Genomic DNA, 16497 nt, shown 5'->3' with positions numbered 1-16497 from the left:
TTTTTCTCAAACTTTTCTCACAAAAGTAACACTTTTACAAGCTGATATGTAATCAAAGTGAGCCATATTTCTATCACTATTTAATGGGAAGCTATTGTTGCTATAGAATTCCTAAGCTTTATTTTGCTGGCATGAGTTAAAAGAGAAAGAAAATAAAAGACGGATTAGCAGCATTTTTTCATCTGTATTTGATTTCTTAAATGTGGTGCCAAAAAGATTGGCTTTTTGGTTCTATAAGTAGGATTGGCCTTTTCTACAATGTAAAACTTCCTTAAAATGGGTGGTAGTCTCTTTTAGCATATTCATTTATACAATATGAAAAGTAGTTATTTTGATCTTTTATGAAAATAATTATCCAAAATAATCCAAATTAATTTACTTTGAGTGAAAATGTTATGATTAATAAAGTGTTATTGGCTGTGCTTCAGAATCCAAGATTAGAAATTGGGTTTATCTATATCCATTGGTGTGGACAAAAATGCAAATGTCATGTTGAGAATCAGGACTAAACAAAAAGGATCTTCATCTCCAGAATAGGGGTGGTTGTGAAGTAATTCAGAGGTCTGGTCCATTAAGTTTATGGCTTTCCTGCTAGATTTGTTAACAAGTATGCCAGGATGGGTGGGAATTTTTTTCTAAATGAGATTATCAGCACGTTTAACATGTAATGAATTCAGTTCAGTAAACTTTTACTGAGAAACTTGGATGCAGAAAGTATCTTAGGTGGAGGGAAAGAAAAGGAGAGGCAGAGTGAAATCCTGACTTACTGCAAGGGCTTTATATCCAGAGGGGAAGGTCCATTATCCTTACACCTTGAAAAATTAAAGAAGAAGATTAAAGACCAACATAAAAACATCCTTCCTTAAATCTCCTAAGCTGGATAAATTAGTGGTACTGTTTTTGTCTCCCTTCATAGGAGAGTAGAGGATGACGGAGCTCTGTGAGCTCATAGGGATGGCCAGTGATACTGCCTGGTCCAAGCATAATACTCTAACCCTTACTGTAGGCAGAATTCTAGGATGACACCTAATATTCTCACCCCAGGTAGTCACACCCTGTACCATCCCCTTCCTCTGAGGGTTGGTGGGACCTGTAAAAATAACAGTCACTTCCATGGCTGTGTTACATTATATAAGACTTCACCGTAGCAGAACAAAAGAGGGATCCTCCTGCTGGCTTTTAAGAAGTAAGCAGCCATGATGTGAGAAGGCCAAGTGGTTAGAATATAAGCATCACCTCCGGTAGCTAAGGGTGTGCCCCAGCCCACAGCCAGCAAGAAAACAGGCCTCAGTTTTCTGCAATCACGAGGAACTTAATTTCTGCCAACAACCTGAATGAGCCTGGAAGAAGAGAACCCAAAACCTCAGATGATGGATCACAATCCCACCTAACAACTTAATTTCAGCCTGGTGAGATCCTGAGAGCCCAGCTAAACGCTGTCCAGACTCCTGACCCACAGAAACCGTCAGATAATAAACACTTTTCTTCAGGCCACAAAATTTGTGGTAATTTGTTTCATGGCAATAGAAAGCTAATACACACCCAACAGTCAATGTGATTGATCAGGTGATAAGCAAGCCTGACCAATCATTGCACAGGATTTCCTAACTAGAGCTCAGAGACAGATGCCCCTTCCTCTTTGTTGGCAAACACAATAAAGATGATTTCACCAGAGCTGCATGGCCGTGGCTGTATGCAAGGTTGCAGTTATCAAAGCTGCCCATGGAACAACTTGGGATGCAGTGGGAAAGATGAAGCTAGCAGAGTAAGGGAAGCAGAGGTTAATGTATTCAAGTCCCAGCGTTTCATTCTCTCTTGCGCATCTCAAAGTCCGGCTATCTCAGATTCTCAAATTCTTTGAAGGAATCCATCGGACTGGCACTCATGCTACAGCTCCTCCCCCAGATTAGTAAGTAACATCACTGGGATTTGAACCCAGACACTCTAACGCCAGTCTGTTCTCCTAACCATTAATTACATAAAGAGCTATAGAATCTCCTTGCTCATTGACTAAATAATTTTGTCTTATTTGATATAATTTAGAGCAGCTGAGGCTAGATCAAGGAAATGAATATAACTTAAAAAGTACAGGTATTTAGGTACTACTTTTAGCAAAAGGTCTAATATATTTGTAACCTATGTACTTTATTTCTGAAGTTAAATCATTTTCTAAATGTTGATTTTATTGTACTGTTCTCATCATTGAATAATTCTCATATATTTGGTTAAGTATTTATTATCCTAATATTATAGTCAGTTTATTTCCTTAAGACTTCCTTGCAAAAATTTATAGACATTTTATTTCAAGTTGATATCTGATCTCGGAGTTTGTACTATTCTAAAATAAAACCAGTGATAAGATTTGGGTGCTAAAAGTATACTATATGTATTACAAAATATATAATTCTTATCCAGGAAAGAAAAGGGCACAAAAAATAAGTGTTCCACAGATGACGAGAAAATGTAGTGCTTTATTTCAACTATGTGTGCCACATAAACACGTAGTATATGCATGTTATTTTAGCCAAAATCAAGCTGCTGAAGATGGTCATTTTTTGACAATGATAGATATAAGCAGTGTTCCTTTTCAATATTTTCTAATTCTTAAGTGAAGAGAAACAATTACCACTGTAGTAAATTTTAAAAGGCTGGTGGGCGTTTCTCTTTTAATACAAACAAACATCATTCTTAAAATATGGGCCACAAATTCTACATGAATCACGATATAGACTCCTTTACTTAAGCTAACCAGTTTTCTATTTTTCTCTTCTATTAAGTGTTACAATGTTTGTTTGAGGTTGATATTATTCAAAATGGCTAATTCTAAAGAAAAATGTAAAAATGAGTAGAATTGTTTATGCATTACTTAAGTAATAAAATTTATACTTCGGGGTAATTTTGATTTTAATCCCATCTACCACAATTGTTTCTCTAAGGACTTCACTTTCTCCTTAAAAAGAAAAAAGAAAAAAATTCTGTTTTTTCAAATCCCCAAAGAAACACTTGCTTATTAAAGAGATGTACACATTTTGTATACATTTTTGGTACACAGGTGTATACAAAAGATGTATACATCTCTGTATACATGGAAAATGTACCATAATTTACCATAAATTTACCCATAATCCCATCAGCCCAAGATAGCAAGTGTTGAACATATTCATCTGTTTCTTCCCAGGATATTGTTTATGCAATGCATATATATATTTTTTGGCAAGATTGAAATTATTTACTTTTATATTTTGCTTTTTTTCACAAAACATGTTGCTTCAGTAAAGAATCTTTGAAAATGTAATTTTGAATTGTGCATAATAATCCAAGTTATGAATATCATATAATTTATATAACAATAACTGAACTGTAGAACTGTAGATTATTTAAGTTGTTTCCAAATTTGGGGCACCATAAAAAAAATGTTTAAATGGATCTTCAAGTTTAAAATGGTGTATCACCAGCACTTCAGTGTAACCGTGGCTAATGTATCTCTAAACAGTGAAGAAACAGAAAAATATAAAAACAAAAAAATTCATAAACTAAAATTGCTTAACAGAACAAAACTGATTTTGGAAGAAATTCTGTTATTTATTAATAGATCAAAGTCTACCAAGAAAAGGGAAAGGAAATAACTTACAGCTCTCCCATTTCCAATTCCTTAACTTGGAGTTTTGAGATCTGTAAATACCAGAAACTGGTCAGAAACCGTATTATTACAAAAGTGCATCTTTCCAAAGTACCTGAAGTTTCTTTCATTCCAACTGTCTCCCCGGTCTTTCTGTATCTATTCAGACATAGTAGCTGCCAGGAAACAACAGGTTTTAACAGTATCCCACTGTATTTTATGAGTGGCCATCACAAGACAAACATTATAGATGAAGAAAGATGGCTAACAACAAAAACAGTAGCTTTGAAAGAAGGAAATTGTGGTTTTTCATGAATTTTGACAATTTGGGTGATCAGAGAAGCATGAAAGGATGTAAGGAGGAGCAAACTATCACCTCAGATTTTTATACTCAGCTAATATATATCAAGTCCTTTTTACATGTTCAACAGTATAGTAAGTGCTTTACAAGCATTGATTCCATTAGCCTTACACTAATCCAATGAGAAATTTGAAAAATATGAAGTGCAAAATTGTTAAATTTACTTAGAGTCACACGGGAAAAGAAAGGTATCAGGAGTTGAATTTGTACCTACTTGGTCTGAGAGCCTGAAATCTCACCTGTCATGATACACTGTGATTAAAAACTTAGAAAATATATACTCCATGTACTTTTCTAGAGAACAATTACTTGGAGATTTAAATCAAGCAACCAAGAAATAAATCAAACATAAGAATTAAATAATGGAGCCACTGACACTGATGGTAAGGATTATAGTTTACTCACATATAGAACTATTAAATTGGGTCACAAAACTAAAATTTATTTATATGTGTCATATATAGCTTTTAATAGAAAATATAGACATACAATTTAAGATAATTTTGACACAAAATAAATATGATTGAGGAAGCAGAAAAATTCCATACTCTTTAGTAAGTATAATTTTATTTTTTTATCAATCTCAAAGTTTGCTAATCTCTGTATTTTCTGATAATAGATCATCTAATAATAGAACTTTTATGTTAGCTAGAACTTAAAGCTTCCTAGTTAACAGTTGTTAGTGAAAAACTCTGAAAGTTAAGAGTTTTTTCCCCGAAGGTGCAGTCTAGAGGCAAGATTTCAAGCACTATAGTCATTTTTAAGACTTTATTAGAAAGAAATGAAGGCTGGGAACAGACAGTTGCTGACCTTTGTGCAAACTAGGAAAAGGTGCCTCCTCATGACAGGTGTATTAGGAAAAGGCATAGTGTCTGGTGGATGAATTAGGAAATGCCTCCCCTTTCTTACCTCAGGAGTTATTAGAAAGAGGCTCCTCCCTCTGGGAAGATGCAGTCCCAAAGCCGGGTGTTTGGCTTGGCAAGAGGCCAGTGCCTTTGTGCAAAGAAAAGGGAATTTCATCTTCTGGGTAGAAACAGTCTCTTGTCGTGGTTCACGACCTGGCTTGAGGAACCTGAGTCAGATTTCAGCACAGCCTCGCCCCTCAGATGAGCACTTTAATACTGGGACCAAAATGTACGATCATTCACAGCGACCCTGTCTGGGAATATTAGCACAAACATGAATCCTAATCCACTTGGGCTACATACAGGCCCTCTGATCAGAGTCATACTTATTCTGTATCTTGAAATCTTCTGAATCTATATATTGTAGCCACACATGTTCTCAGTAGATTAATTTTAAGAAATTATTGAGATATCTGGATTTCAATAGTGTTATTTTCTGTGTAATGTGAACATTAATCTTGAAACATTGCATGGTAATTGCATAGAAAAACTCAGAAAGCTATATTTCCTGTGCCGTACAATATATCCTTGTAGCTTATTTACCTTATACAGAGTAGTTTGTACCTCTTAATCCCCTACCACTACCTTGCCCCTCCCCCTTCCCCTTTCCCCATTGGTAACCACTAGTTTGATCTCTATATCCATGAGTCTCTGTTTTATTTGTTCATTTATTTTTTTAGATTCCACCTATAAGTGATAACATACAGTATTTGTCTTTCTCTGTCTGACTTATTTCAATAAGCAAAATACCCTCCAGGTCCATCTATGTTGTTGCAAATAGCAAAATTTCATTCTTTTTTATGGCTGTTATATTCCATTGTATGTATATACCACATTTTCTTTATCTATTCATCTGTTGATGGAAACTTGGGTTGTTCCCATATCTTAGCTACTGTAAATAATACTGCTGTGAACATTGGGATGCATGTATCTTTTCAAATTCATGTTTTCATTTTCTTTGGCTATATAGCCAATAGTGGAATTGCTGAGTCATATGGTAGTTCTGTTTTTAGTTTTTTGAGGAATCTCCATATTGTTTTCCATAGTGATTGCACCAATTTACATTCCCACCAACAGTGTACTAGGGTTCCTTTTCTCCACATCTTTGCCAACATTTCTCATTTATAGACTTTTCGATGATAGCCATTCTGACACGTGTGAGGTAATATCTCATTGTGGTTTTGATTTGCATTCCCTGATGATCAGTGATGTTGAGCATTTTTTCATGTGCTTGTTAGCCATCTGTATGTCTTCTTTGGAAAAAAGTGTCTATTGGGGTCTTCTGCCTATTTTTAAATTGGGTTGTTCATTTTTTTGATATTGAATAGTATGAGCTGTCTATATATTTTGGATATCAACCCCTTATAGGTCATATCATTTGCAAATATTTTCTCCCCTTGAGTAGGTTGTCTTTTTATTTGTTGATGGTTTCCTTTGCCGTGCAAAAGCTTTTAAGTTTAATTAAGTCCTCTTTGTTTATTTTTGCTTTTGTTTCCTTTGCCTTAGGAGACAGATTCAAAAAATATTGCTATGATTTATGTCAAAGAGTGTTCTGCCTATGTTTTTTTCTAGGAGTTTTATGGTTTCTGATCTTACATTTAGGTCTTTAATCCATTTTGTTTATATTTGTATATGCTGTGAGAAAATGTTCTAATTTTATTCTTTTACATATAGCTGTCCAGTTTTCCCAGTACCACTTACTGAAGAGACTGTCTTTTCTCCATTGTATATTATTGGCTCCTTTGTCATAGATTGATTGACCATAGGTGTGTGGGTTTATTTCTGGGCTCTCTATTCTGATACATTGATTTATGTGTCTGCTTTTGTGCCACTGCCATGCTATTTTGATTACTGTAACTTTGTAGTATAGTCTGAAGTAAGGCAGCATGATAACTCCAGCTTTGTTCTTTTTTCTCAAGACTGCTTTCACTAAAAATTCTTAAAGAAATTAAAAATTCTGTTAAATTTAAGCCCAGATCAGGAGGGGCAGGGAGAAAAACAAAAATAAACAAAATGACAATAGAAATTATTTATGTGGATGTTTTGTATTATTTTTCTCCTACAAACAATACAAGAGAGTTTGTTTTTACTCTTCTCCCTTCCAAAATGACCCAATAAAGAGTGTTAGCTGTTGAAAAACTCTAAGCTAAAAATCACATCTTGTAGTTTTAATGCAACACACATACACACTAAATTTGACAGTTGTCATTTACTGAGGTGAAGAAGACTCTTCAAGGAACTGATTTAAGGAAAGTGAGGCAGGAGAGGGACAAAAGCTAATACAAGTCTGATTGTTAGAGAGCAGGCCACTGCTTACACAAAACACAGATATATCTGGAAAGGCCAAATGGAACCACTGCATCTTGGAATAGTCATTGAGGATGAGGAGTGACAGTGAGCAATTTACCTGCTGGCTCCTGGACCTGTCCATTGTTCAGAGTTTACTTCACAGGGTATTAATTCCTCCTTTATTCCAGGCTGCATTACTCAGTTCTTCATGGTAATCAGGGGGCACCATGATGCTTCTTCCAGGCTCAGAAGTGGTAGGAGAAACCAGAGCCCCTAAGGCAGACATGGGGGAGGGACGCAGTCCTTCCTCCCCAGAAGACTGAGACAGTAGTCAAAGTAAGGCAAGGAGGCCAATGGCTTAGTCTGGGCCTGCTGCACATGTGCTGTGCTGTTCCTGCCTAGCTGCCTCAGGCTGCCTGGGAGGAGAAACTGTCATGAAGATGGGAGCAGGTGCCACCAGCTGCAGAAACATGTGTTTGAGTGAATCTGGGTATGAGTACATCAGGAGCAGTGCACATATTGAGTCCAATTTATCATCTACTTATCACCTTTCAACTCCTTTGCAATGGGCTGAATGGCCATGTCCCCTCAAAATTCATATGTTGAAATCCTAACCTTCCATATGATGGTATTAGGAGGTGGGCCCTTTGGGCAGTGAGTAGAACGTGAGGGTGGAGCCCCACGATTGGGATTAGTGCCCTTTTAGAAGAGACTCCAGAAAGTTCCTTTACCCCTTCTGTCATGAAAGGATACAGCAAGAAGACTGCTGTCTTTGAACCAGGAGGCAGACCCTCACCAGACACCAAATCTGCTGGCACCTTGATCTTGGACTTCCCAGCCTCTAGAACTGTAAGGAATAAATGTCTGATGTTTTTAAGTTGCCCAGTTTGTGCTGTTTTGTTATAGCAGCCCAAACTGACTAATACACCACTTCATTATGGCTTTTGTTCATAATAAGAAACACCAATGAACTCTATTTCTATAAATCAAATGACTTTTCATCAGCATTTGACAGAATAACTCCATTTCTTTGTATAACCTTCTATTTCCTTGGCTTCTATGACCCCCATTAAGGCTCCAGGCTTTACTCCAAACTCTGTAACTATTCTTTCTCAGCCTCCTTTCCTGACTGTTCTTTTCTAAGATCCCTTATACTTATTTTATAACTAATTTAAGTATGAGGAATATGTGATACAAACATAATTCAGAAATCAAAAAATATATTGTTCTACATTGAGAAGTTCATATCCCAGACTCCGTATACCCTGATCTAACATCTCTTTATTCAGTTTACTATCCAGTTGTCCCAACACCATTTATGGAAGGTCCATTTGTACCCCTCTGCTGATTTGATGGCCACCTTGAACTACATTCCAAAGAATTTTGGGTTTTCCTTCTGGACTTTCCCCTCAGGTGTGTTTATTTATGCAATACCTACTTTCTCACTAGACTCTAAGTTGCATGAGGGTGAGCCCTGTATCTATTTTGTATTGCCCATGTTCTCAGAGCTTAGAACAGTGCCTGACACATAGGAAGTGCTCAATATAGATTTGTTGTATTTGAGAATGTTTATGAAGTTCTAGGAAGATGTTTCCCTTTTTCCCACAAATAGGTTTAAAGACAATTTAATATTTTTAATATAATAACAGATATTTAACAGAGCATGAAAATAAAGAAATGAGTGGTAGACAGTATACAATATTATGTACCTCATAAATACAGTTTCTCTTAAGCAAAATGTTAGTATATTTTAACCAAATAGATTTGATTCAATCTATATGTTAACAGGAATCAAAGAATATTGAAATGTTAATGTCTAGACAGAACACTTATAAGTGTTATTAAGCACAAATAAGATAAAATCAATTTTTATATACAGTAGATACCGGGGCTTTGCAGATGCAATGTTCATTTGATTCTTTCATCCATTTCTAAGTAACCCTGGGGGTCCCAAAATATCTAATCTGTTGTAATTTTTCTGGGTAGCATGATTTTGAAATAGAAACAAAGCACCTAGCTCAGCCTAGTCCATCAGGCTCCCACATCCACTTTTCAGTGCAGTTTTACTCTTCTCTCATTGATGTTCAACTTAATTTGATCCTCACAACAATCATACCAAGTAGGGCATTCTCTCCTTTTTACAGATGAGGAGAATCAGATAATTATATACTATAAGTGGCAAAGAATTGGGGGGTTTGCAAAGATATTAGAATATATTCCTTGCAAATGTCAATAATCTACTGTCTTTAAAAAGTGCGGCATTCCACTGTAGAATTACTAATACATTCAAATAATTTTATTTCATCCTTCATTGGCAAAACAGCAGCATGAACAGAAAAATAGCATGCAACTTCAATAGTTAGGCAAATACATCTCAAAAATCAGACATCTATGAGACAGTAAATAGCTAATGTTAAATAATAACAACGTATTTTAAAACAGTTTTAATGGTACAAAAAAATAAAAGCCCAAGATCTCCCTCCTCTGTTTAGCAAATGATGCTACATTTCCCCGTTCCTTATTATTCAGGTAACTATTACATGTATGTATATACATATGTATGTGTGGCATTTTCTCCTTTTTTTTAAAGGCATTGAATTTAAAATTCTTAATTCTAGGCAAAGCAAACTCTTTAAGAATAAAAGGTTCTGTGATACACACCTTACCATACTGTTCAAAAGGAAAGAACATATTGCTGGAATGTCAAAGATGTAGACTTAATCCAGCTGTTAACATGAATTCACTATATTGTTACACCGGATGAATTTGTACAAGTCACACAGCTTCTCTGGTTATCTGATAAATTTGTAAAATAAGGGAAATTTGCAATAACATTCCTAATATCTATTCAGACTTCAAATAATCTAAAATCCTATTGTTCTATGATCAGTCTCTAAGCGTACCACTCTTTATGACTATGCAGATGCCACTATTACCTGATTACATTTACCAGAATAAACAGTAGCAATAAAGAATATCTTAATTTGAATAGCTATGGCAGACTTTTCAAATTAAAAATAAAAAACTATTGAGTGAAACTGAAAGAATCCTACGAAACAACCTTCTAATAGATGAGAATATAATTGCATGCTGCAATTATATACGTAACAGCATTTCAGCTGAACATCTTAAAATCATTTGATTCTCTAAAATAGACTAAGTCAATAAATCTAGTTTTTCCTGGAAATTGTATTTATTTTGTAGCAAGTGTTAAATTGCCATATCCCAGTAGTCTGAAAAATACATTATTAAACAGTATAAATCTGCCCAGTGCCTTAAAAAGAGCGATAAAAGTTAACTCCATTTGACCTTATGATGTTGCATAGAGTTCTTGGAATCCAAGAATTTAATTCCACTGGCATGTGCAGTCTATAGGTTCCCGGAGAGTGTGCAGGACTTCAGTGCCATTGCCTGAGCAATACAGTGGCACAGTCAAGTTGCGCACCCCATTTTCACGACAACACTTACAGAATCTTAGATGGCTCTCAATATTGATGTTAAATATGGTAGCTGATGGGCATTTTCCATCACAAGATGCAACATTTATCTGTAAGGAGAGACGAGAAAAATGTTTTAAAAATTTTAAAACAGTGATATTTATTCCACTAAGGTAGCATATTGTTTGTCCAAGATGGCAATCTGACATAACTCAAAGTATGAAATGTGCACACATAACTAGACAGATCTATGGAATATAGTAATCACAATCTAATGATTCTATTGTAACCTGTATTGTATCACAATTAAGTAGACTATAGAATCAGACAGGTCTTATTAAAGTGGGAAAAGTCAGAACTAAGACTATTTTTGCTGATTAAAATTACACACTTAAGAAAATATGTGGGCAAATATATTTAGGTTTAAATTTCCATCTCTCTGGATTGCAATTAACATTCAGAACTGTTGATTATTTATGCCGAGAATAACTCATACTTCTTCACAAACAGAATATTTTAATATTAGAATGTAGGAATAATCTCCAAAAGTTAAATATTTTAAGTGTTGGCATTTTGTTGGCTTACAAACTTACCAGTGCTGTGACACATATACTTCTGGAAAGACACATACCCTTTATGTAACAAATGATATTTTTCCACTTACAGAGCTTTGACTTATACAGTCCTGTTTCCTTATGATTGATCTAATAATCACTTTCTGGCATATTCTTTCTTCTCGTTTGCCTGATAAAATACAGAATGTATTTATTCCTCAAAAGGTCCATATCAAATTGTTTCTTAATTCAATTAAACATATGAATATATTTATAATTGAAAACTGATTTTATATAAAACATATTTCTATAATAAGAGATAGTGAAAATTTTACTCTTATATAGTTTATGTTCAATATTTATGTTCAACTTCTTTTCTCATATATTTTCTAGCTTTATATTTATCTCTTTATCTTATTGTCTTAGAATAATTATCATAATCATAAATCAAACATATTCCACACATGGAGTAATGCTAACATCAACCTGTGTCGGGTGTATATTTATTATTATATTTAATGTAATATTTATACATTATATTTTAATGTAATTACATATTTACCTGTACATGTACAGGTAAATATACATGTACATAATTAAGGCATACATACATACATACATATATATATAAATCTATTTTAAAATATAAACTGATAGATTTAAAATCACATTATCTTAATGGATATTAATGTAAAATTCAAGAATGTAACTGAATTATTATCAACCATGTTGAAATGTATGGATGACTCATACTTGATTTTATGGCTCTGAAATGATGTCACAATTTCTAATGAAAACACTTTGTATTAATTAATGATCTATTAATATGCTTCTGTGTGCATGATGTATTATCACTTGATAATACACCCAATAATATATAGTTAATGCTGTATGATAGAGAATGTAATACCTGAATCAGGATACAAAACAACCAAGGTTCTCATCTCACCCTGTTACTACTTTGCTCTGTCACTTTAGGAAAGAGACTAAATCATTGAGTTTCCTTGTTTGCAAAAGACTGGAATTAGAGCTCCAATCTTCAAATGAGTTTAGTCGCAAAATCTTTATTTAAAATAAATGCTTGTATGAAATCCCAACATGTGAAGTATATAAAAGTTAAGCCACTCTGGTTGAAGCAGAGATGGGTAGCAAAGATTGCCTGAAATTAAACTGTTCTTGTCAAGGTCATCCATGACTTTCAATTGCTATTTTCAAAGGTCACATCTCAGTTCTCATCCTACTTGACTTCTCAGCAGCGTTTGACTCAGTCCCTCACTCTCTCCTCCTGGATACACTTTCTGCACTTGGCTTCCAGAGCGTACTCTTTGCTCTTCCTCCCATCTCTTTGTGGCTTCTCCTCAATCTCCTCTGCTTGTTCTTTCTTCTTTCCCCGACCTCCCAAATACAGTGTGGCCTGAGGCTCAGTGTCGGTGGCAGAGGGCAGGCTGTTTTGTGCCTTATGATGCTTTCACCCAGTGGTTACTTCATTAGCCCTTCTATTCTCATAAGTTTTAAAACAAAGAATAGTCAAGAAGGAAGCCATCTTTGACATGACCTATAAGGTCCTTATCTTCTTCTATCACTTTCATCCCTGTGCTGTGACTGTACTTTGCCATTTCTTCCACCTTGAACACTCTTCACTCTACCTGGCTGGCTCCCAAGGACATTCAGTCCCTACTCAAATGACACCTCATCGCAGAGGCATTCTCTAATCACCCACTTAAATGAACAACCCAATTTCCCTCCCTCTCCATCACTTTAATTCTGCGCTATTGTTCTTTATACCATTCATCACTACCTGAAATAATAATGTATATTTACCTCTTATTGTTTCTTCCCCTTCTTGATAACATACACTATGCATGCAGATATTGTTTCATCCTCTATCATAGTCCCAGTGCCTAAAAGGGTGTCTGGTACGTGAGAGGCACGCAATAAAAATCTGTTTGTGTTCATTCATTCAATGAATGAAACTGGGACAGCATAAATGTATTGTTAGTTGGCTGGATTTGTTCGTGCCAAGAGCCATTTCCTATTTATTCCTCAGAGACTTTATTGTAACACATTTTGTTTAGCATAGCACCTGCAACAATACCCAATATCCACAGTATCTCTGATAAAGCCTAGTCACCCCAAAGCAAAGACTACAGACAGGGGTTCTCTAATGCCAAAGCAGAAACTACTTCACAAGGCCTTACACATCAGATGAGAGAAAATGAGGAGGCTTGCTATTATTCTGCACTTCAAAGAGCTTGGCAAAATTGAAATATCCTGAGGCCAGGTACTGGAGAGGCCTAAATCTATTGAGTATTACTGATTAGTGTGATACACTTTTCTGAACCTTCATTTCCTCACCTGTAGGGAAACCATACCTACCTCCCAACCTACCTTCCAGAACTGTGGTGAAGATTTGTTGCAGTGCTGTCTGCTATGGGTTTAATAGAGTGTTGACAAGTGATGGACAATCAATAGTAGCAATATGGTCAAGTCAAACAGATCTTCCCCTGTCTGCCCTCAGATAACATAAATACACTCACTTCTCTAATAATTAAAATGGGGTTACAAAATTCAAGGTGTTTACATTGCAATGTGATTCTATGCCTATATCACATACCTATGGAAGAGTCTAGAATCTAAGGAAGCAGAAGCAAAAAGACATGAGAGCATAAAAATATAAACTTCCTTAGATTCTGGAGCATAAATTTCACTCCTTGAGTTCTTGATACAATGACTACTTGGTACACTTTATATTTGATTCAGAGAAAACAATGAAAAATTGTTCATTTCTAATGAGCAAAAAATTTTCATTAGTATGTGTCTAAGAGCCCCAGTAATTAAAAAGCATTAAGTGGTACTCTATTACCCACTAAAGTCCTGGCAATATAGCTGTTATGGGTTGAATTCTGTCTTCCAAATACTCCTATGTGCCTCAGAATGTGACCTTATTTGGAGATAGGGGTTTTTTCGGAGGTAATCAAGTGAAAAAGAGGTCATTAGGGTGGGCCCTAATTCATATGACTGGTGTCCTCATGACTGGAAATTTGGAAACAGATCCACTTACAAGGAGAACACCATGTGAACATGAAGATGGCCGTCTAACAAGCCAAGAAGAGAGGCCTGGAGGAGACCCTTCCCTCACAGCCCTCAGAGGGTATCAACCCTGCTGACACCTTTGTTTTAGACTTCTAACCTCCGGAACTTTGAGACAATCAATTTCTGCTAAGTCACCCAGTTTCTGGTATTTTGTTAACAGCAGCCCCAGCAAATGAATACAAGAACAAATTAGACATCAGAATGTTTGTTGTGGGTGGGTATGAATGTGTTGGATTTTACTTTTCACACCTCATGTAAATAGACTCTGTCGTTCCAGCCCTGCACTGATGAGGAGACATCATCAGTCAGACTCTGCCCTCTCCTAAAACTTATACTGATGATGTTCCAGAATATCACTAGCGGTTAAGAAACAGGCTGAGCTCAGGCCTGGAGTGAAATCCCACAAGAGATATGACTTAGATGAGTTACTTAAACTCTCTAAACTGAAAATCAGGATAAATGCAGAACCCATCATTGGAATTTTGTGAGAAATAAATTGTCAGTAGAAAACAGGTGAGTTTATGATTTATAAGCTGTTATTATGTTCAATAATATATATTTTACTTATGTTTCATCAAAATTTTAATACATTTTATTTTTTTTAAGATAATTATTTTATTTTCTTTTTAATTATTTATTTATTTTTCACTGCGTTGTGTCTTCGTTGCTGCGCGCGGGCTTTCTCTAGTTGCAGTGAGCAGGGGCTACTCTTCGTTGAGGTGCACGGGCTTCTCATTGCAGTGGCTTCTCTTGTTGTGGAGCAGGGGCTCTAGGCGCGCGGGCTTCAGTAGTTGTGCCTCGCGGGCTCTAGAGCGCAGGCTCTGTAGTTGTGGCACACGGGCTTAGTTGCTCCGCGGCATGTGGGATCTTCCCGGACCAGGGATCAAACCCATGTCCCCTGCATTGGCGGGCAGATTCTTAACCACTGTGCCACCAGGTAAGTCCCTAATACATTTTAATATTGTTTTCAATATGACTAACACCTCTAAATAGACAAGACTATTCTTACATATTTATGGGATTTAGCCCTTCATGAAAGAAGTTCAGAAATCTCCCTTGAGAGGCATGGTAATTTGTGTCTAAGAATCCAGCCCTACACAGTGGCATTGTTAACCTGAATTGTGTTGTAGTCTTTTTTCCCAAAAGCTTCTCTAAACAATGTTAAAATTACTATTTATGCCAAGTTTCCTAAAACTTTTGTTTTGTTTTGTTTTAGTATTTTAATTGGATTTTAATAACTTTATTATATGTGAGATTGAACATTTTTTTCTATTATTAAAGTGAAATTTGCATTAAAATAAAACTAACCATTTTTAAATACACAATTTAGTAGCATTTAATACATGCAAAATGTTGTACATCCACCACCTTATCCAATATCAGAACATTTTCATCACCCCAGAAAGAAACCCCACACCCATGAAGCAGCACTCCCCTACTCCCCTCTAAAACTTTTTTCTTGACATAAATTCATGAACACAAAAAATAAAATCATAAACACATAAATAAAAATGGTTGCATGAATACCCCTCTATTCTATTTCAGTCCTTAAACTTATTAAAAAGCACTATGAAATAAACCTTATAATTCAAATAAATATATTGCATGCACATAATTTTGTCAAAATAATTATGGGAAGTTTTATATATATGATTTAAATATAATTGACTAAATTGGTATTTCTCAAATGTATTATACAGAACCATAGATTTGTTCAAATAGGTTTGGAATATTTCACACTTTCTGTATCCTTATTGAAGTCTCATCATAACCTACTTTGTGTAGTTCAGCCTGTTCAAAGCACATTTGACCATAGGGCACTTTCAAACTTAAAACCTACTGAAATCCTGTGCAATACCTTTTGAAAAATGCAACAATAAATTTCTAATACTTAAATTAAAATTCATCTCAATTAAAAACTTATGCTCCAGAAGATAAAGATTAAATTACAAAATAATTAACCACATGACAAAAAACATTTAAGTAATAAACATTATAAAATTTGTTTCCCTCATTGCAACACAGGAACTGAATTTTATGGGAAAAAATAATAATCATGAGCAATTAAAACTAATCAAATTAATGTAGGTAATTTGTCTTCACTTACAGATCTTGCAACAGCCTTTGTTATAAAGCTTTACAATCCCTTCATTCTAGGAAGAAAAAAGGAATAATGTTAAAATTCAGTGTTTTTTCATTTCATCCTAAACTAGAAATAGAAAACCAACTTTCTCAATAT

At 35.2% G+C, this 16497-nt stretch overlaps 1 protein-coding gene across 1 annotated transcript in view; it reads right to left on the bottom strand.

The window, feature by feature from the left end:
• Positions 1-10520: 10520 nt before the first annotated feature.
• The window catches only part of OTOGL (otogelin like), a 169025-nt gene continuing 163048 nt past the window's right edge, over positions 10521-16497 (bottom strand). Inside the window, exons 57-59 of the mRNA XM_068560704.1 lie at positions 16366-16411; positions 11276-11355; positions 10521-10721 (exon numbers count right to left, since the gene is read on the bottom strand). Of these exons, the coding sequence (XP_068416805.1) occupies positions 10521-10721; positions 11276-11355; positions 16366-16411 (327 nt within the window). The remainder of the gene's footprint in view (positions 10722-11275; positions 11356-16365; positions 16412-16497) is intronic.

The sequence above is a fragment of the Eschrichtius robustus genome, chromosome 13, assembly GCF_028021215.1.
Source record: "Eschrichtius robustus isolate mEscRob2 chromosome 13, mEscRob2.pri, whole genome shotgun sequence".
Classification (NCBI taxonomy): Eukaryota; Metazoa; Chordata; class Mammalia; order Artiodactyla; family Eschrichtiidae; genus Eschrichtius; species Eschrichtius robustus.
The sequence above is the reverse complement of the archived record's forward strand: the minus strand, read 5'-3'. Positions and strand labels throughout refer to the sequence as shown.